We start from the raw sequence: 23,188 nt of genomic DNA on the forward strand, positions 1-23,188 counted from the left end.
AGACGCTAAGGCCTAACCCCAGAGAGATAGAAACCTTTGAATAAAACATTCAAATCACAGGGCTTTTGCACCGTTATTCAAATTACGTTTTTACTGCAGCCTAAAATAGAATTTTGTACTGTCTTGAAAACAGTAATTAATTATTCAATTGCATTGTGGTGTTGTAGGCTCGTCTTGGTAGGATCATTTTAGTGTCCCCAAACAACATCAATAGGAGAGCTTTATAGAGCTGTCTTTACTGTTCTTTCATGCGTAATGATGAATGTGGCCTCCGCTGCCTATCAGCTATTCCTATTGAAAATGTATGCAGCTTGAATGTTTCTTATGATTGCTAGTTAGCTTATTTCGTATTTCTTATTAAGAAATTATATAGTAAAACCTGCAACTGTTGAATGTAAAATCAGTTTGCCAACCCTCCTCTTTTTTGGACCCCCCCCCCAATCTGTCCCTTACTCATTGTGTATTTATTCCTTGTTGTTTTATAATGACTATTTCTATATTTTTTCCTCTCTGCATTGTTTATGAAGTATGCAACAAATACAACTGTATTTGATTTGATCCCTTTTATGGACCAGAAGCACTGAATATAATACAGTATGTCATAAGTTCCTTTGCGCAAGTTTCTGCCCCCCCAAAATAAGTTATTCATTTGGGCCAGGAGTTTTTCATGACCATGTGACTAGGCTATTACTGCAGTCCTCTGTTTTTCCTGGTCATGTGGCCCGGGGAGAAACTCATGTTCCTATGTTTCCTTAGACAGGGGAAGAAGGGGAGTAGCTTCCTACCTGTAGCCACTGGGATTGGTCACTGTGTCCAGACGTCCAGGCATTGACCTTGCCCTGTTTGTCAAGACGGGCCTTGCCGGGCTCCCAGGTGAACATGTCCATGTTGAGTGTTCTAAAGAGGCTGGATGCTGTGACCTGGTAGTCCTGGATGTGGCCAGACTTCATCCCCATGGGCTCAGAGCAGCCTGGAGAAACAAACTAGTTACTGGACACAGTCCTTTTCACAAAGGCAGAAAACCTAAAATACTACATTTTATTATACTCAATGGTGCCCACTATTGTAATTATTGAGTAATACAGACACTTCCTAGATTCTGACCTGAAAGGCAACTTCTACCTACAGCTTTGAACCTCTAGTCATGATTGTGTTTGAACCCATAATGGTTACGGTCAAGACTTTATAGAACTGGGACCCACCTGTGAGCTCACAGCCAAGCAGCTCCATGCGCAGGGTGCAGTGTCTCCTACAGACCTGGGGGTAGATGCGCACGTACTGTGCTTCAATGGGAGGGGTGAAGGAGTTGGCAGAAGGAGCGTTGTTCTCCACATTTCCACGGAATATCTGAGTAGGGAAATTTTATGAGAGACAAAGGGTTAAAAGGGGATTAGAAGGGGGGAGAAATTTGTTTATCTGTCAATGCAAGAGTCTCTCGCAGTGACTCTAGTGTCTATTCGCCCCTCAACAAATTGCTGCCATTCAAGGTCAATTTGCTAGAATTATAAGAAAAAATGAGATGGGTATATATAAGCAATTACACGGTCATACTGTATAGACTGTTTTAAAAAACTACCCCAGAAAGAACTTATATAGTGTTTCAAAGAGCCCTCTGAGGTAGAAGTCTTCACGGATTCACCAGTATGGATCTAGATTTCAAAATACACGTATCAGGTATGTGCAATTTTAACTGACTTGTCCGAGGAACCCATACAGATCAGAAAGCAGCTGCTGCTGCAGTAGAGAGAGAGAGAGCGAGAGAAAGAGAGAGAGAGAGAGAGAGAGAGAAATATATTGTATCATTTATGCTGTTATCCTTTGCTTTTCACGAGTGTGGCGCGTGTAGCTTTTTGTTGTTGTTGGCCAATCCTAAATCAACAAAGCGGCAATAGGATACAGTAATGAGACTCCATGTGGGACTAAAGTTAGGAGATATCTTAATCAATGGAAGATGGAACTAAAATTATAGGCTACAACGACCAAGGGCCAACAGGTATACTGCTACTTTATATTCTGAATTGTTTGTAATTGCTGGATGAGAACGTGCATGCAGCCTCAATTAGCCTAGCAAGCTAGCTATCTTAACTAGCTTCTCCCAGTTTGATGCAGTCAAGACAGGCACCTACTACGTAATCATACTGGATGATAACCCAGCTGTGGCAGCTATTAATCTACTGTAGCGTGAGTCTGTTTGGTTGTGTCTGTCTCATCTCTCCCTTCCTCCTCCCTGTTCCGTGTCACTCGCTCACACTCACAGTAACCTACACACACAGCACAGCCCCTGTTAGAGCATCACCCCTCTATTCCTCCTCTCCCTCGCTCATTATCAGCTCCGGATTATAAAGTAGTTTAAAATTGACTTTACTGCTGCTTCGCTCATTCGGACCGGGTCTGGATCCGATCAGGTATATACGGAACGGGTCCAGTTGTCCATGGATCCATCCGGAAGGGAAAGCCCCAGGTTAATTTTTGAACTGGTCCAAAAACTTAGACCCACTCCGAAATGAACCTGGGGCTTTTGGGCCCGTACTGAAATTTGGACCCGTTCCGAAATTAACCTGGGGTTTCCCATCAGGACGTATCCGAGGACAACTAGACTCTGAGGTGAAGGAATGTTTGTGTGTTTGTTAGGAATGCAGCTGTCTCTAGATGAATTCAGGACTCAAAAGGGTGGTCCCTACAGGTCAGAGCATCACTGAGTCTAAGCTCTGGCTAGCATGCTCTTACAGTCAGAGCTACCTCTCAAAGATCTCAGGAAAGAAAATTAACAACTGGGTTTTGAGTTCAGTCTCTCACCCCAATGCTCTGTATGCTTCATTTGTTTTAGAGTAACAGCAAATCAGAGAATAAAAAATGCTTTACACTTACCCCCCTCTTCTTTAATGACTTTTAGATTGATTTTGTATGCTATTTGAAGCCTTGATGTATATATATATATATATATATATATATATATACTTCAAGGCTTCAAATAGTATACAAAATCAATCTAAAGATACTATCAGTGTGAGCTGGCTAATTAAAAAGTCACCTCATCATGTCCTCCACTCTACCCTAGACTTGGTGCGTGGCCTCCAGTTTCTGCGTCCGTGCATGCAGGCGTGTGTAAAACAAAGATAAATAATGTGTGTGTGTGTTTCTCACCATGTCCTCATCTGTGCCCTTGACTTTGTATGTCCTCCAGGTCTTGCCATCATCACTGGAGGCCACTTTGTAAGACTTGACGTACTCTGGGCTGCCGATACGCTTTGCACCCTGGGTAATTAGTCCTGTGACCCGCATCCTCCTCTGTAGGTTAATCTGTGGGGAAAAAAAGGAATAAAAACAGCAATCAAAAACCTTGTTTGTGTGTGTTTCTGTGTGTTTTCGGGATATTATATTGTTTCATTTCAGTGATAATGCCAGAGAAGCCGATGTTTGGAGAATATATTGGCACAGGTGTTGTTAAGCCTGAGATGAAGTCGAGGCCCAGCTTTATCATTTTTATACAACAGGTTGCCAACATATTCAAATAATGATTGACAGATTTTCATTAAAATCATTATTTTGATGAATTTATTCATACTACCATTTCATCCTTCCACAAATATAGGGTTGCTAGGTACGTGACCCAGTCTTTCAGTCTTTTTGTATCTATGGACATGACCCAGTTGTTCAGTCTTTTGTTCTGTATCTATGGACGCGACCCAATCATGCTTTTTAAATGTTCTATTGTCATACTGGCTGGCAACGTTCTTAACCCTTGCTTGCTAGCTAGCCAACTATGCCTAACTTACAGTCACATCTAAAAGAAATGAGAGAGATAATGTCTAGATTTTTATAGTGGAGATCAAGTTTATAAGTTGACTGGCTGGGCTGATGAGACAGTGGATAGCTCAGTCAGATGGAACATAGTAAATAGGCATTTTAACGTCATATATTTAGCCGGTGGCAACTTGTGGAATAGACATCTGCTGGAATGTGGTTTTATTCAATAAGCATTCATTATTATATAGGATTGTATAAACTAACACAATTGGTCAGATTAAGAGATTTTAAGTAATAAAAAAATAAAATAATAATAGCTGTCAAAATGACTGAACCCTTGTTTTCAATACTCCAGCATCCTCCCCTTGTGTATAATGACACAGGCTATTTAAAAAAATGTTTTATGAGATTGGAGAACACATTGGGAGGAATCTTAAACCCAATATTTCAGGATCCTTGATATCTTTTCCCTGCGCTTATGGACTGCCCTTTCCAATTCAAACCACAAACCAATCGGGTTCCAGTCCAGAGACTTTTTGTTGGGCTATCCCGACAAACCAAAAATCTTGGTCAGCCGAGAGTCGTCTATTCTTTTGACAAATCGATTGGTTTAAATTTAAAAATGTGTATTTTTTCATGTGCGCTACCGTTCAAAAGTTTGGGGTCACTTAGAAATGTCCTTGTTTTTGAAAGAGAAGCACATTTGTTGATCATTAAAACAACATCAAATTGATCAGAAATACAGTGTAGACTTTGTTAATGTTGTAAATGACCATTGTTGCCGGAAACGGCAGATTTTTTTATGGAATATCTACATAGGTGTACAGAGGCCCATTATCAGCAACTATCACTCCTGTGTTCCAATGGCACGTTGTGTTAGCTAATCCAAGTTTATAATATTAAAAGGCTAATGGATCATTAGAATTTTGCAATTATGTTAGCACAGCTGAAAACTATTGTTCTGATTAAAGAAGCAATACAACTGGCCTTTAGACTAGTTGAGCATTAGCATTTGTGGGTTTGATTACAGGCTCAAAATGGCCAGAAACAAAGAACTTTCTTCAGAAACTCGTCAATCTATTCTTGTTCTGAGAAATGAAGGCTATTCTATGTAAGAAATTGCCAAGAAACTGTAAATCTCGTACAACGTTGTGTTCTACTCCCTTCACAGAACAGCGCAAACGGGCTCTAACCAGAATATAAAGAGGAGTGGGAGGCCCCGGTGCACAACTGAGCAAGAGGACAAGTACATTAGTGTCAGCTGGTAGCTTCATGAAATAGTACCCGCAAAAATTCAGTCTCAACGTCACCAGTGAAGAGGCGACTCTGTGATGTTGGCCTTCTAGGCAGAGTGTGTTCTTTTGCCCATATTAATCTTTTCTTTTCAGTGGCCAGTCTGAGATATGGCTTTTTCTTTGTAACTCTGCCTAGAAGGTGTTTTGCGGCTATGCGAGTATAGAAGTAATTTAGCTCATCTGGTAGGCTTGTGTCACTTGGCAGCTCTTGGCTGTGCTTCCCTTTGCAGGCTTTAAAAGTTTGCAAGCCCTGCGGTGTAGTATGATTAGATCTTAGTCCTGTATTGACACTTTGCCTGTTTGATGGTTCATCAAGGGACATAAGCTTCCGGGCTAGAGTCCTGTCCCTTGTGAGTGGCAGCTCTACCCTTTAGCTCAGGGCAGATGTTGCCTGTAATCAATGGCTTCTGGTTGGGGGTATGTACGTACAGTCACTGTGGAGACTACATCATCGATGCACTTATTGATGAAGCCAGTGACTGATTTGGGGTACTCCTCAATGCCATCGGAAGAATCCCGGAACATATTCCAGTTTGTGCTAGCAAAACAGTCCTGTAGCTCAGCATCTGCTTCATCTGACAACTTTTTTGGACTGTGTGATGTGATGTAATGAGAACCCAGCTGGCTGTATGTTACAGTCCCTGATGTCTCTCTGGAAGGAGATCCTCACCCTGAGCTTGTCTACTTTATTGTCCAGGAACTTAACATCAGCGGGTAATATACTCAGAAGTGGTGGATGGTGTGCACGCCTCCTGAGTCGGACTAGAAGTCACTCCGAATACCTCTTCTCTGCCGGCAGCATTTTGGATCAGGCTTTGGGGTAATTTCAATTACCTTGAGGGGTACGAACATAGGATCCAATTCGGGAATGTCGTATTTATGGTCGGAATGCTGGTAAGTTACCACCGCTCTGACATTCAAAAGTTATTTCCAGCTGTATGTAATAACACAAAAAACATTCTGGGGAAATAATGTCAAACAGAACAAATAAATAATACCGCAAAGTTGCTTAGGAGCTAGAAGCAGAGCCGGCATGTCTGTCGGCGCCATCTTACTCTTGTAGGCCTAAGTTACTCTTACTCTTAGGCCTACAGCTCAATGGTGGTTATACAAGGCTGATTATGCTAAGCCTAATGATAATGACATTACTTATTATAATGATGATCATAATAATAATAACAATACAGAGATCAAGAAAAAGGAGGGTTATTCATATTATAATATTATTTTTTTCTGACAATTTGTAACAGTGTAAACACAAAATAAATTATAAGTAATACAAGAGAGGCTGTTCTAACAAAACAAAAAAGTGTAAAGACTTTATTCCAGCATAGCAAAGATTAAAAACAGACAAATTTGTGAAATTGTTTATCAGACGTTGTAGTTTCTTGAGGCTTGATGCTCATGGAATCAGTACGCTATTAAACAAACACTCAAACAGGCTATTTTTTTTATTTTTATTTCACCTTTATTTAACCAGGTAGGCTAGTTGAGAACAAGTTCTCATTTGCAACTGCGACCTGGCCAAGATAAAGCATAGCAGTGTGAACAGACAACACAGAGTTGAGATCAAGGGTACACTGTGATAGACTGCATCCAGTTTGCTGAGTAGAGTGTTGGAAGCCATTTTGTAGATGACATCGCCGAAGTCGAGGATCGGTAGGATAGTCAGTTTTACTAGGGTAAGCTTGGCAGCGTGAGTGAAGGAGGCTTTGTTGCGGAATAGAAAGGCGACTCTTGATTTGATTTTCGATTGGAGATGTTTGATGTGGGTCTGGAAGGAGAGTTTGCAGTCTAGCCAGACACCTAGGTACTTATAGATGTCCACATATTCAAGGTCGGAACCATCCAGGGTGGTGATGCTAGTCGGGCATGCGGGTGCAGGCAGCGATCGGTTGAAAAGCATGCATTTGGTTTTACTCGCGTTTAAGAGCACTTGGAGGCCACGGAAGGAGTGCTGTATGGCATTGAAGCTCGTTTGGAGGTTAGATAGCACAGTGTCCAATGACGGGCCGAAAGTATATAGAATGGTGTCGTCTGCGTAGAGGTGGATCAGGGAATCGCCCGCAGCAAGAGCAACATCATTGATATATACAGAGAAAAGAGTCGGCCCGAGAATTGAACCCTGTGGCACCCCCATAGAGACTGCCAGAACCGGACAGCATGCCCTCCGATTTGACACACTGAACTCTGTCTGCAAAGTAATTGGTGAACCAGGCAAGGCAGTCATCCGAAAAACCGAGGCTGTTTTTGTCTGCCGATAAGAATATGGTGATTGACAGAGTCGAAAGTCTTTTATCGATGGCGGTTATGATATCGTTTAGTACCTTGAGTGTGGCTGAGGTGCACCCGTGACCGGCTCGGAAGCCAGATTGCACAGCGGAGAAGGTACGGTGGGATTCGAGATGGTCAGTGACCTGTTTGTTGACTTGGCTTTCGAAGACCTTAGATAGGCAGGGCAGGATGGATATAGGTCTGTAACAGTTTGGGTCCAGGGTGTCTCCCCCTTTGAAGAGGGGGATGACTGCGGCAGCTTTCCAATCCTTGGGGATCTCAGACGATATGAAAGAGAGGTTGAACAGGCTGGTAATAGGGGTTGCGACAATGGCGGCAGATAGTTTCAGAAATAGCGGGTCCAGATTGTCAAGCCCAGCTGATTTGTACGGGTCCAGGTTTTGCAGCTCTTTCAGAACATCTGCTATCTGGATTTGGGTAAAGGAGAACCTGGAGAGGCTTGGGTGAGGAGCTACGGGGGGCGGAGCTGTTGGCCGAGGTTGGAGTAGCCAGGCGGAAGGCATGGCCAGCCGTTGAGAAGTGCTTATTGAAGTTTTCGATAATCATGGATTTATCGGTGGAGACCGTGTTTCCTAGCCTCAGTGCAGTGGGCAGCTGGGAGGAGGTGCTCTTGTTCTCCATGGACTTCACAGTGTCCCAGAACTTTTGGAGTTGGAGCTACAGGATGCAAACTTCTGCCTGAAGAAGCTGGCCTTAGCTTTCCTGACTGACTGCGTGTATTGGTTCCTGACTTCCCTGAACAGTTGCATATCACGGGGGCTATTCGATGCTATTGCAGTCCGCCATAGGATGTTTTTGTGCTGGTCGAGGGCAGTCAGGTCTGGAGTGAACCAAGGGCTGTATCTGTTCTTGGTTCTGCATTTTTTGAACGGAGCATGCTTATCTAAAATGGTGAGGAAGTTACTTTTAAAGAATGACCATGCATCCTCAACTGACGGGATGAGGTCAATGTCCTTCCAGGATACCCGGGCCAGGTCGATTAGAAAGGCCTGCTCACAGAAGTGTTTTAGGGAGCGTTTGACAGTGATGAGGTGTGGTCGTTTGACTGCGGCTCCGTGGCGGATACAGGCGATGAGGCAGTGATCGCTGAGATCCTGGTTGAAGACAGCAGAGGTATATTTGGAGGGCCAGTTGGTCAGGATGACGTCTATGAGGGTGCCCTTGTTTACAGAGTTAGGGTTGTACTTGGTGGGTTCCTTGATGATTTGAGTGAGATTGAGGGCATCTAGCTTAGATTGTAGGACTGCCGGGGTGTTAAGCATATCCCAGTTTAGGTCACCTAACAGAACGAAATCTGAAGCTAGATGGGGGGCGATCAATTCACAAATGGTGTCCAGGGCACAGCTGGGAGCTGAGGGGGGTCGGTAGCAGGCGGCAACAGTGAGAGACTTGTTTCTGGAGAGAGTAATTTTCAAAATTAGTAGTTCAAACTGTTTGGGTATGGACCTGGAAAGTATGACATTACTTTGCAGGCTATCTCTGCAGTAGACTGCGACTCCGCTCCCTTTGGCAGTTCTGTCTTGACGGAAGATGTTATAGTTGGGTATGGACATCTCTGAATTTTTGGTGGCCTTCCTGAGCCAGGATTCAGACACGGCAAGGACATCAGGGTTAGCAGAGTGTGCTAAAGCAGTGAGTAAAACAAACTTAGGGAGGAGGCTTCTGATGTTGACATGCATAAAACCAAGACTTTTTTGATCACAGAAGTCAACAAATGAGGGTACCTGGGGACATGCGGGGCCTGGGTTTACCTCCACATCACCCGCGGAACAGAGAAGGAGTAGTATGAGGGTGCGGCTAAAGGCTATCAAAACTGGTCGCCTAGAGCGTTGGGGGCAGAGGATAAGAGGAGCAGGTTTCTGGGCATGGTAGAATATATTCAGGGCATAATGCGCAGACAGGGGTATGGTGGGGTGCGGGTACAGCGGAGGTAAGCCCAGGCACTGGGTGATGATGAGAGAGGTTGTATCTCTGGACATGCTGGTTGTAATGGGTGATGTCACTGCATGTGTGGGGGGTGGGACAAGGGAGGTAACAGGGGTATGCAGAGTGGATCTAGGGGCTCCATTGTGAACTAAAACAATGATAACTAACCTGAACAACAGTATACAAGGCATATTGACATTTGAGAGAGACATACAGCGAGGCATACAGTAATCACAGGTGTTGAATTGAGAAAGCTAGCTAAAAACAGTGGGCGAGGCTAATCAGCTAGCACAACAAACAGCAGGTAAAATGGCGTTGACTAGGCAACTGGGCCGACAGATAAACAAACAAGCAGAATGGAGTACCGTGATTAATGGGCTACACAAGCAGGATCTGTCTTATTTCTGTAGCTAAATTGATATGAATTATTTATAAAGCAAGGCAGATTTAACAGTCAGGCTGTTGATTATAGACTTAATTAAGTTGAGGTGTCCTCTCTCCTCACTATTCTTAGACAATTAAGGCAAGGGCTGTTCGCAACGCCAATATGATGGGTAACTTTGCTATTATGCACACAGCAACATGGTCTAGGAAAAGGCGGCAATTCAACAGCACACTGATGTTTCAGACCCGCAGACAGCAACTGCTATCAACGTGGAGGAAAGAGCATTTGTTATAAAAAATAATATTTGTATTAGTGTTGCACCATTGTTCTTATGTAATATAGCCACATAGGCTACAATTTCAGTAGCGCATGTCTTAGAGCGATGGACTGTGCCATCCCCATGGCATCCAGAATGGATTAGTCCACTCAGACAGGAGCGAATCAGACAGGGGTGTTGTACACCATTATTTATTTTTTTACTACGTGCTCGACTAAAGAAATCTCGGTCGACCGTCAGACTATCGACCAAATAATCGACCAGTCGACTAAATGGGGTCAGCCCTAGGAGATTTTGATGTGTGCTTGGGGCTTTGTCTTGCTGGAAGATTTGCTAGCGGCCTAGTTTTAGCCTCCTTGCGGAGGCAATCAGGTTTTGGGCTAAAATGTCCTGGTAGGTAGCCTAGTGGCAGGTAGCACAGCGGTTAAATTAAAATTCCACCCAAAATATATATTTTGTTATTTGTTTAATTTGTGCATTGTTGATATAGTCCCAGCATGTTTTACATGTCAGCAATCACATTCTGTATTTTGAAAGTTATATACCGTGGGGCAAAAAAAGTATTTAGTCAGCCACCAATTGTGCAAGTTCTCCCTTCATCATAGGTACACTTCAACTATGACAGACAAAAATAAAAAAAATCCAGAAAATCACATTGTAGGATTTTTTATGAATTTATTTGCAAATTATGGTGGAAAATAAGTATTTGGTCATTGGCTCAGGTAATTGGCGTGATCCTTCACACTGATAATGATCACTTACAAACACCTCAGTCACCCTCTACCTAATACTGATGCCTTTGCCCATGCTGCCATTCCATGTCAGTATGGCACTGTTGAGAACATCTGCCACGATACTGCTCAGTGGTGTTTGTCAGTTTGAGGAAATCGATTCAGTAGGAGCCGACTGACATAAAAGGCCCTTAATTCCCCCGGCTGTATATCAAAATGACACAGCATCACATGAGGATCATTTTCCCAATCATGATCTCTATTCGGCAGTGACAGGAAGGAGCTCAGCATGTGCTCCATGGACACAAGAGAGGAAGGGGGTAGGCCTGGAAGAGATGGCCCAGTTGAGGGTCTCTGAGACGGAAAAGGGTTGAGGGCCTTTATCTGGCACCCATCTTGGCTACTCTTCAAATTTTAGTCCTGTGCTACTGCTTATTGGGACTATGGGACCTCACTTGTGTGTAAATTGGTTCACAGTTCACACACAAACCATATAGTGTAAGTACGTACTCCAAACAAACCCAACCCTTTTCATAAAACAAAACTATTCTACATGTATTGCAACCACCCACACCCATCTGCAAACTATATATGTGTCTTTCTATAAACTAGGGTACCCGTGTTACGCCCTGGTCAAAGTATTTTGTGTTTATTTTTATGTATTGGGTCAGGCCAGGGTGTGGCATGGGGTTTTTGTATTGTGGTGTGTTTTGTCTTGGGGTTTTGGTGTTGGTATTGGGATTGTAGCTTAGTGGGGTATCTAGCAAAGTCTATGGCTGTCTGGAGTGGTTCTCAATCAGAGGCAGGTGTTTATCGTTGTCTCTGATTGGGAACTATATTTAGGCAGCCATATTCTTTGAGTTTGCCGTGGGTGATTGTCCTTAGTGTCTTTGTTCCTGTCGCTGTGTTAGTTGACACAAGTATAGGCTTTTTCGGGTTCCGTTTCGTTATTTACGTTCTTTGTTTTGTAGTGTTTGTGTTAATTTGTGTTTAATTTGTGTTTACGTTGTTTATTAAACATAGATCATTTCAGCGCCCTGCTCCTCATGCCAGGAATATAGTATATGCATATGATTTAGTATGTGTGGATAGAAAACACTCAGACGTTTATAAAACTGGTTAAATCACGGCTGTGACTATAACAGAACGTGCGTTTAATCGAAAAGCGCAGGAAAATCTGATTACTGAAAATTGGAAAATATATCAATGCGCCACTTGCATGGGTTGTCTATGGGAAAGCAAATTACCTGGAGCTGAGATTGCAATTCCTACAGCTACCACACGATGTCAACAATCTTGTCATTTGCCTAGGCTTTGTTTCTTGGTCAAACGAAGAAGAGACAGCCGATTTCTTCAGGTCTAGGAACGGATATTTTGGTTGAGATTTTTCCGGACATTATTTCTAGATGTACCCTTATAGAATATACATCGCCTCGTGATCAATTTGATCGCTTATTAACGTTTACTAATACCTAAAGTTGCATTACAAAAGTATTTCGAAGTGTTTTGTGAAAGTTTATCGTCGACTTTTTTCATTTTAAAAAATGACATTACGTTATAAGATGCTATTTTTTTTAGTTTATCACACAGTCTTCATAGATCGATATCTAGGCTATATATGTACCGATTTAATCGAAAAAAAGACCTAATAGTGATTATGGGACATCTAGGAGTGCCAACAAAGAAGATGGTCAAAGGTAATGAATGTTTAATATTTTATTTGTGCGGTTTGTGTAGCGCCGACTATGCTAATTATTTTGTTTACGTCCCCTGCGGGTCTTTTGGGGTGTTACATGCTATCAGATACTAGCTTCTCATGCTTTTGCCGAAAAGCATTTTAAAAATCTGACTTGTTGCCTGGATTCACAACGAGTGTAGCTTTAATTCAATACCCTGCATGTGTATTTTAATGAAAGTTTGAGTTTTAACTAGTACTATTAGCATTTAGCGTAGTGCATTTGCATTTCCAGATGTCTAGATGGGACGCCTGCGTGTCAGGTAGGAGCAAGAGGTTAAATAAAGATTTCAGAATTGTAGTGTAACTACTCAACATTTTGTGTCTCCTTATGGATTTTCATGCTAAATGTTATGCTTCTAACCAAAATGTCACCTTACCTTGATACTTAAAACCTAAATCAATTTATTTCAGGATAAGGCTAATTCTACTTAAATTAATCCAGAATGTTTTAAGACTTTCTGAGATGTTACTGATCTTTAGATTAACTAATACTAGACTAGGGAGTCCCAGACTAAGGTAAATAAGGACTAACCAGTTAATCTTTGAAGCCTAATTAGATTAACATTGTGCATTTGGTGTTGACCTGAGGATCCTCTTAAGGATCGTCATTCCGTCAACAGGACAGTTCTAAATCATGCAGCTCGTTATGTCAAGATCGAAGATTTTAGAGTAACAACAAATGTCAGTACATAGTCTTATATTGGTGGAAAACTTAAATTCTTGTTAATATAACTGCACTGTCCAATTTACAGTAGCCATTACTGCAAAAAATGGCATGCTATTGTTTGAGGAGAGCTCCTAACAACAAAACATTTTTTTTACCTCTGAAGGTGACATGTGTACTTACATTTTTTAAATACTTTATTTAACCAGGTAGGCTATTAGAGAACAAGTTCTCATTTACAACTGCGACCTGTCCAAGATAAAGCAAAGCAGTGCGACTCAAACAGCAACACAGAGTTACACATGGAATAAACAAACAATAGAAAAGTAGGGAGGTAAGGCAAAAGGTTGGCCATAGTGACGCAATAATTACAATTGAGCAATTAAACACTGACGTGATAGATGTGCAGAAGATAAATGTGCAAGTAGAGATACTGGGGGGCATAGGAGCAAAAGAAATATCTAACAATATGGAGATGAGGTAGTTGTGTGGGCTATTTACAGATGTGCAATGATCTGTATGTCACACCTTGGTCTTAGTTTTTTGTGTTTTTGTTAATTATTTGGTCAGGCCAGGGTGTGACATGGGTTTATTTTGTTGTATTTCATATTGGGGTTTGTAGTATTTGGGATTGCGGGGTGAGTAGGGGTGTTTTATAGGCTTGGCTGCCTGAGGCGGTTCTCAATCAGAGTCAGGTGATTCTCGTTGTCTCTGATTGGGAACCGTATTTAGGTAGCCGGGGTTTCTGTGTATTTCGTGGGTGATTGTTCCTGTCTCTGTGTAGTTTTCACCAGATAGGCTGTAATTAGGTTTTCACGTTCCGTTTGTTTTGCTTTTGTATTAAGTTATTTCATGTATCGCTCTTCATTTATTAAAGACATGAGTAAACACCACGCTGAATTTCGGTCCGACTCTCTTTCAACAAACGAGGAACGCCATTACACTTTAATGATATGTCTTTCCAGCTTCAGGGATTTTTGCAATTCGTTCTAGTCATTGGCAGCAGAGCTTTGTTGCTTTGTTGCGAAATAGGAAGCCAATGCTAGATTTAATTTGGGATTGGAGAAATCTGAAATCTTGCTTTGATTTATCATCCAAAGGGTCCCAGAGATAACATGAAGTGTTTTGTTACATAAAATTATTTTTCATATCTTAAAAACGTGCACGATCGATTTTGTATTTCCACTCGTTTAATCTGCAAAGAAAATAATCTGTGAAAATTCTTGTGCAACACAACACAGTGGAGCCTAAATGTATTTGTGTGTCAGAAATGTAACACAAACCATATCAAACATAATTATTAATATACTTTCTGTATTGTCTTCCTTAGGTCCTGTGGAAAACTATGACATGTAACTTAAAGAAGACTTGCTGGTAGGGAGCATTTCAAGACTGGTGGCAGATGAGTTGGGGGACTTGTTGACTTTGATCATTTACAGACAGCAACTCCTGGAAGGTATCCCTGAAGATGACCATTTGGACAGTTCAAGTGGGGGACCGTTCCAATCCTCATTTTGTAGGAGACATTCACTCAACATGTTCCATCCCAGGACTGCAGGGAATATGTAAGGTTGTCAGTCATCTCTTGTACACCCATTATAGAATTATGAAATGAGCTCAACTCTTGAAGAAATAATGTTTTCTAATGCAGCAATGTAATCATTATTGTAGAGGCATATGATCACCATAGCATGGGGGGGATAAGACCGACTGAAGGTCAGCCTGCTACATGTGCAGCAGCCAGGTGGGTAGATTGTGTCACTAACCTGGGCCAGAGGACAAAGACAGAGGCTGAGCATGCATGAAAAACTGACCATGGAATTTAACGAGCTCAAACTAATATATTTAAAAGAAGAGCATGTTATGAAGATGCAAATATGTTATGTTGAGTTGGTTCCGAGAGAGGAAGAGAGAAACATGAAGCAGCACCAGTACCAATGTCAGGGTACATCTGGGTCAACTGGGTCATCCTCATCTTCAATGCAATGATCTGGGCAGCCGTGGTGTTTGAGGTAATTATGACAACACAGCATCTTCTTGGTTGAAAGCGCAATGTTTTTCTGAGAACACTGGAATCGACTCTTCCATACACCAAACATGTGCTCCACTACACATCTGGTGTGGATATGAGCTTGGTTGTACCATCACTGCTCAGGTCCTATTGCATGAAGATAGGGGGTGAACAACAAGTTTGTCTGTGCATGACTCATGAGTTGCACATTTCCAACCTGCAACAATGTTGTACATTTATTGAGAACCAGTTTTTACAATCCCTGTACTCCTCAGCATCTGCTGCAGAGGGACACTTGATGGGAATATGACATACATCTATACAACCAATGACTCCAGGGTAGTTCCCATATTCATAGAACTCTATCTTGTAGTTGGCTTGGCCAGTAGCATCAGGGAACTTGCTGTAATTGTCTTTCAGTTCATATATACAGTTGCAGACTTCGTGGACTATTCTACATAGAGTTGGTTCATGACGGAAGGCTCCAGATGCCAAAAACAAGGTGATCAGTAGGGAGAAGGGCTGGGCCTTATAAACTCAGCAAAAAAATGAAACGTCCTCACTGTCAACTGTGCTTATTTTCAGCAAATTTAACATGTGTAAATATTTCTATGAGCATACAAGATTCAACAACTAAGACACAAACTGAACAAGTTCCACAGACAGACATGTGACTAACATAAATTAAATTATGTGTCACTGAACAAAGGGGGGATCAAAATCAAAAGTAACAGTCAGTATCTGGTGTGGCCACCAGCTGCAATAAGTACTGCACTGCATCTCCTCCTCATGGACAGCACCAGATTTGCCAGTTCATGATGTGTTATGTTACCCCACTCTTCCACCAATGCACCTGCAAGTTCCTGGGGGGAATGGCCCTAGCTCTCACTCTCCGATCCAACAGGTCCCAGACGTGCTGGAGGCCTTGTCATGCTGGAGGGTCATGTCAGGATGAGTCTGCAGGAAGGGTACCACATGAGGGAGGAGGATTTCTTTCCTGTAACGTACAGTGTTGAGATTGCCTGCAATGACAACAAGCTCAGTCCGATGATGCTATGACAGACCCTCTACCTCCAAATCGATCCGACTCCAGAGTACAAGCCTCGGTGTAATGCTCATTCCATCAACGACAAACACAAATCTGACCATCACCCCTGGTGAAACAAAACCGTGACTCGTCAGTGAAGAGCACTTTTTACCAGTCCTGTCTGGTCCAGCAACGGTGGGTTTGTGCCCATAAGCGACGTTGTTGCCGGTGATGTCTGGTGAGTACCTGTCTTACAACAGGCCTACAAGCCCTCAGTCCAGCCTATTGGGGACAGTCTGACCACTGATGGAGGTGTAACTCGGGCAGTTATGGATGCCATCCTGTACCTGTCCCGCAGGTGTGATGTTCGGATGTACCGATCCTGTGCAGGTGTTGTTACACGTGGTCTGGCACTGATGATCAGCTGTTCATCCTGTAGCCCTGTCTTAGGCGTCTCACAGTATGGACATTGCAATTCATTGCCCTGGCCACATCTGTAGTCCTCATGCCTCCTAGCAGCATGTCTAAGGCACGTTCATGCAGATGAGCAGGGACCCTGGGCATCTTTCTTTTGATGTTTTTCAGAGTCAGTAGAAAGGCCTCTTGAATGTCCTTAGTTTTCATAACTGTGACTTCAATTGCCTACCGTCTGAAAGCTGTTAGTCTTAACGACCGTTCTACAGGTGCTTGTTCATTAATTGTTTATGGTTCATTGAACAAGCATGGGAAACAGTGTTTAAACACTTTACAATGAAAATCTGGATTTTTAAGAATTATCTTTGAAAGACAAGGTTGTTTCTTTTTTTGCAGAGTGTATATTTTCACACATTATCATCTGATCCACAAAGGAATTTTCTGAATGACAGTCAAGTGATGAACAGATGTTTTGATAGCAAATGCAATGCAACAACAGCCCAAGTGCTGGAAAAAAAGGGATTCCTGAGAAATGTCCATTCGTGAAGACAATTGTACCTGGATCCACGTTGAATCTAATGTCCCTAGAGAATTGAGGTTGATCACCTGTTGTTGTCTGCTTGCTTTACAGCAGGGTCTCACTAGATTTAACAGAGAAAGCATCAATGTAATGTGTTCAGATGTGTGTGCGCCTCGGATCGGACACCATGTATAGTGTGTGCAATTGTGTAAGATAGACTATTGCACAAAACTATTCCTATTAATTATTTTGGATATAATGTCCCCCCACAAATCTAAGCCTACGAGACTCATTTACAATACGATCTCATTTGACATGACAAATAATTTGTCTTCTATATGACACCTGCAATTTGTAACAATGCAAGAGGTTTGAAGTAGTCTACTCGAACTACAATTTGGAGCTCAGAAATTCAAGTACTGGAATAGGTCTGCCTTGAAACTCAGAACATTTCCTCAATTTGGTGCTTGAAAAGTTTTTATAATTATTGTAGCCAATTCCCGCCACCTTATAATAGTATGAGATTACTTTTTTTCAGTTTTTGTGAGAGAACGATGCTGTGATTCAAAAGGTGACATCAAGGCTACCGCTATCCTTGTGTTCCTACGTCGGCAATATAGGCTACAGAAAAATCGGCATTCATGCATCCAATCTAAGTCTGGCAATGTCCAAATTATTCTCACATATTTTAGAATGTAATAATAATTCAATACCAATATAATGGCAAGGTCTACATTTTTTTCAATTATTCTTAAAGTGGTAATGGCCTACTTTAAAAAAGAAAAAGCTAATTGAAATCTTTTTTGTGTGTGTGGGGGGGAGGGTTCTATATTAGGTCCTACATGTACAATTGTATAATTTGATTAATTAACCCTTAGCGCTAACACTGCGTCATTCACACAGGCTGTAGTAATGCTGGCACAAACTCTTTAGAGTCAGAAAGTACCGGTTGCAAACTGTGTTCCTGTCAGATTTAAGAACACGCTTTCATGCCAGGCTGGATTAGTCCAGCTGATTTAGGAGACACCTCATGTTGAGAATGTGAACGCTGTTTCTAGGCAGTAGTTTAACTCTTAGTGTGTGGAGGAAGTCAGCACTGAATTGTAAACATGACTGATCATATTATTACTTAATTTAATTGTTGTTGTTCACATTTGTTCATGATATACTGAGATATGATTATCCCAGTGAGGGTTTCTGCTGCACCTACATTACCTATTGTACTTCAAGATACACTGAGAGCACAAAACATTCGGAACACCTTCCTAATGTTGATTTGCACACCCTTTTGCCCTCAGAACAGCCTCATTCGTCGGGGCATTGACTACAAGGTGTGGAGCGTTCCACAGGGATGCATGCCCATGTTGACTCCAATGCCTCCCACAGTTGTCAAATTGGCTGGAAGTCCTTTGGGTGGTGGACCATTCTTGATACACACGGGAAACTGTTGAGCCAGAAAAACCCGGCAGCGTTGCAGTTCTTGACACACTCAAACTGGTGCGCCTGGCACGGACTACCATACCCGTTCAATGGCACTTATATTTTTTGTCTGGCCCATTCACCCTCTGAATGGTACACATACACAACCCATTTCTCAATTGTCTCAAGGCTTAAAAATAATTTAACCTTTTTCCTCCCCTTCATCTACACTGATGAAGTAGATTTAGTAAGTGACGTCAGGGATCATAGCTTTCACCTGGATTCACCTAGTCAGTCTATGTCATGGAAGTGTATAGCCACACATACTGTAGGGTATATATACACTATTTCAGTATTATTAAAAGTATGACTGTCTGAATGATTGATTTGGTCTTCAGTATTACAACCACATACACACACACTCACACACACACTTTCAGAACACACAGCTCCCAAGCCTAAAACTCCACAGCGCTGAGAGAAGTCTACACCTCTCTACTCACGTCCCAATTACCAAGAAGTCCCTCTCCTGAAACCCAGAGCGCTCCCAGAATCCACATCATCATCCCACGTGGCATCATTAAAGCCAACCAAACCGCCTCAGTGATTCATATCTGATTTTCCTTATACACTATTTGCGCTTGGTTGCTTTTCTCTTGCTCTCTCTGTTTCTCTCACCTTTCCCGTCCACATGTCTCTGTCTTCTCTCACTCTACCTCTCTCCTCAGATGATGTAGTTGGATCATTCTTTCTCTACACCCTCCCCTCCTTGTGCTCTTTAACACGTTCTCTCGCCCCCTCTTCTGCCTCTCTCTTCCACCTGGCTCTGTTGCTGTGAGCAACCCCTGATAGTGTTTGTTTTTAACCTGTTAGGAATGAACACAGTGTTGCCAGTTACAGCCTCTCACTGTACTGCGGGCCTAATTAAATTTCATCACACATCTTCGGGTCCTCATTTATGTGCTCGTTGTCAGAGATACCCAGAAAGATTTACACTGGGTTCCAGAGCCAATGCACATGGTATCACAAACTGATTTGATTTGTTGGAAACATTACTAAATAACAGGTGATAAAATATAAAAATATATATAATACAGTTCTATTGTATAAGAGACAGTTCCTATAATAATAATAATAATAATATAATAAATATATATGCCATTTATATACTATCACTAACTGCTTTCAATATCCCCACATTGTAATGAACCCATGGTTGCTAATACAATTCCAATTAAACCCTTACACTGTTAGAAAAAAGCTAAACTAAGTAAAACTCTGTGGTGCAGCAGTAAGTCGTTGGCTTTAGTAGCCTACAATCAGTTGGAATACCAGGTTCGGAACCAAAAAGTGTTCTCCTATGGGGACAGCTGAATAACCCTTTTAGGTTCTAGCAGCTTTTTTTTTTGAAAAGTGGAGATTTCTGAACTGGCCCCTCTGAGACAAACGTTGGAGAAGTGTTTATGTCTGAGTGAAGGGTGTGTATTTTTTTATTTACTAAACTTCTGAGGTGTATCACATACATGCTGTGATTCGCTCTAGCAACCCCACTGGAAATACATGGTGATGGGAAACTGAGGCTTTCTGAAGACAATGTGCTCACTTAATTGTACTGAAAAACGTTTCATTACTCAGAGCATAATGATTTGTTCACAATGCACATTAGGCGCATCTGCTGGTCAGCCATAAATAGCAGCGTTTGATTATCAGAGACGTTTTCTCCACTGTTTTAAGCAAAACTGTTGTTGGCTTTAATAGCCTAAAATCAGTTGGAATACCAGGTTCGCAGCTTACATCATGTAACCTTATTTTGCATTCAGGTTGAATGTTTATCAAAAACTGAAGCTATGGCATTATATATGATGCTTAAGACAGAAGCTTATTATACTATACTAAATAAAACAAAATATTTGAACAACAGTGCAGAAAGTGTCATGTCACATCAAAAAAAATCTAAATGTTGTGCTTTCATAGCGAATCGACCACATACCATCATTTCCCTGAATGTTCCATAGTTCCCTACTCTACCTGCTAAGCTACCTGTCAGGTGAAACGTTTTGAACAACATCCTAACTATATTTGTAATGTACGGTGTGCAGTAGAGGTCAGTGTTTGAAAGCAGCTTGGAATTGAAGAAAGCACCAGCACCACAGCAAAATCTGTGGGATCTTGCATTTTGTAACACACGGTTTGAAGAAACGTGATCAAACGAAGCTTCGGACGTCATTGATGACATACTTCTGAAAAGCGATACACACATCTGCACACTGCTTTGAAGTTAGCTGCGTAGCGATTTCGACGCATATCTCGGAGCTCTGGTATCAAACGTAACATCACTAGTAATACACAGGAGCAGAACCAACAGCTTTTTTTGTCCAGTGCTCACAGTTTAATTAGCCAGTTAACCCAATCAGTCAACTGAAACACTAATTAACTGTAAAGGACCTAAGTCCCTTCAACTCTCCAAACAGATACATTTAATACAGTGAGGGATAATTCACAACTTCTTAAACTCCAGGTAATACTGCACTGACACCAATATTCAGATGTACACACACACTGATCAGATCAACATTCTCTCTGGTGCGACGGTTTTTGTGGACACATTCATCTCTGTCTAGTAACCTGAGTGACTCGTGTCTCCCGGCCAGTGTCTGTGTCTTACCTGGATCCAGGGCCATCTGTCGTTCTCGGCAGCTGTCCAGGCGTTGACCAGGCCCTTCTTGTTGAGCCGGGCAAAGTAGGGGTACCATTTCTGCAGGCCGAACAGAGCACGGTGGGTGGACGAGGCTGTTATCTGCTGGTTGGAGATGATACCCCCCTCCATGCCCAGTGATCCAGAGCATTCTGAGAGGACAGACATATGTATGAGGTTAGATGAGGGATGAAATATGAATGCCACCATACTTTACAAACATATCTGCCCAGTGAGTTACAGACATACAGGTTGCATATAGTAATAAGACAGATATGTATAGCTGTGTACCAAAGGGGCAGCATTCTTTCTTCATCAGACTAATCTCATCATCCACAGTCCCGTTCTCTACAACACTGCTGCTTTTCATTGTTCCTCCCTCTGTCCATGATTTTCTGTTGTAGTCCATCTCTGTCTCAGAGATGAACAAGATGTATTCCTTGGTTGGGCTCCCCTCCGTTACATCAGGCAGAGTCTCAGTCATTGACACTGTGTCTTTCCCTCCGCTAACTGAAATTGTATCTTTATTGCTGCTCTCTCTCACAGAAATCCTGTCCTTGATGTCGTTAAGAGACAGGTCACTTTGACTCGTGTTCGTCAAACTTTTCTCGCTGCTCCGGTTCATAGCCAAGACATCCTCAAAGTTTCCACTATGCCACAGCCCTCTCTCATCGTAGCCCTTCATTACAGGGCCATCCACATGCACAGGAGCCATGGGTCTTTTCTCCAAGTCCTCCACCAAAAAGAGGGCCCTCAAACTGGCTCCAAAGGAGCTCCGACTATTCTGTCTGGACAACATAATCAACACAGTCAACAGACTGCAACATAGTTTTTACCTTCAAGGCTGCAGAGCTAAAGTGGAGAGGCATGACACAAATGCAGCTCTAATGAAATCATCCAAAGTGTTAAAATCCTTTTCAGAGCACTCAGCTTTTTTCCAGGCCTTATTTCTTCCTACTTAGGAACTGCTAAGCAGCATCTTCAGTTACAATAGCAGCCTTTTAACAGCCACATGTGTGGATTTGAAACTCTGCCAATGCCTTCAAAGATAAATGGCTTCTTGTGCTGAACTTGGAGTGCTTATTTTTGTTGTGCCTCCGCTATAATGTGCACCTTGTCAATGGTGCAATTTACCATAATCAAACCATTTCTAGAAAGTCTCATTATAAAGAGAGGTAGATATGTCACATGCCCATTCCAGTGAGTAACTGTGTGCCAAGATATGCCAAATTCTGGCTGCTCTTCCATCAGTACTTTTAAGTGGATGCATTAACAGCAATCGTTTCGATAGCTGCACAACAGCCCTCAAATGGCAGGTGTTTAGCACCTACTATCCTAGATAAGACTTTGAATAATAGCTAGTCTGTGTGCAAACACATCTGGTTTGCTCTCAAATCACACAACAGTTTATTAGATTTCACCTACCTCATGCTGTAGTCAATTAGAGTGATATCTGATATCCATGGGAATGGAATGATTTGGAATGACCATGTAGCAATAATAACTGTCCGTTTTTGGATACGTTGGTGCTATCTGGAGAAAAAAGTTGTGCTATAGACATGAGTCTTCTTTAACTTCAGCTCTACAACAAATTATGGACACTTTATATAAAGTCAATGCCAGTAGATAATAGGAGATGGACAATCTTCTGACTTATCATAATGAATAAAAACCAAAATGTCACTCTTTTCAAAATAGACCAATTAAATGTGCTGCATCTCAACCAATCTGTCCCTGTGTTTCAGGTTAAGAGGACCACTGAGGACTTGAAGAGGTAAAATGGGGCAGCTTCCTCTTCCACAGCCTCCTCTGTATCCACCTTTGCACTAACTCTTTTGACTCATCACATACGCTGCTGCTACCACTTATCTATCCCGTTGCCTAGTCAATTTACCCCTACCCACCTGTACATATCTACCTCAATTACCTCTGCACCTCTGCAATACCCCTGCACATCAACTGTGTATGGGTACCCCGTGTTATTGTTACTCGTTGTGTATGTATTCCTCGTGATATATCTATCTATTATTTTTCCCTTTTTCTC

The 23,188-nt window shown here is 42.0% G+C and overlaps 1 protein-coding gene across 4 annotated transcripts in view; it reads right to left on the minus strand.

The window, feature by feature from the left end:
* The window catches only part of LOC124036007 (EGF-like repeat and discoidin I-like domain-containing protein 3), a 297,585-nt gene that overhangs the window by 61,961 nt on the left and 212,436 nt on the right, over window positions 1–23,188 (minus strand). For all 4 annotated transcript variants that reach the window (XM_046350036.1, XM_046350037.1, XM_046350035.1 and 1 more), the window contains 4 exons: window positions 21,115–21,296; window positions 3,145–3,300; window positions 1,203–1,347; window positions 786–970 (listed from right to left, as the gene is read on the minus strand). In XM_046350036.1, coding sequence (XP_046205992.1) covers window positions 786–970; window positions 1,203–1,347; window positions 3,145–3,300; window positions 21,115–21,296 — 668 coding nt within the window. The remainder of the gene's footprint in view (window positions 1–785; window positions 971–1,202; window positions 1,348–3,144; window positions 3,301–21,114; window positions 21,297–23,188) is intronic.

The sequence above is a fragment of the Oncorhynchus gorbuscha genome, linkage group LG05 (genome assembly GCF_021184085.1).
Source record: "Oncorhynchus gorbuscha isolate QuinsamMale2020 ecotype Even-year linkage group LG05, OgorEven_v1.0, whole genome shotgun sequence".
Classification (NCBI taxonomy): domain Eukaryota; kingdom Metazoa; phylum Chordata; class Actinopteri; order Salmoniformes; family Salmonidae; genus Oncorhynchus; species Oncorhynchus gorbuscha.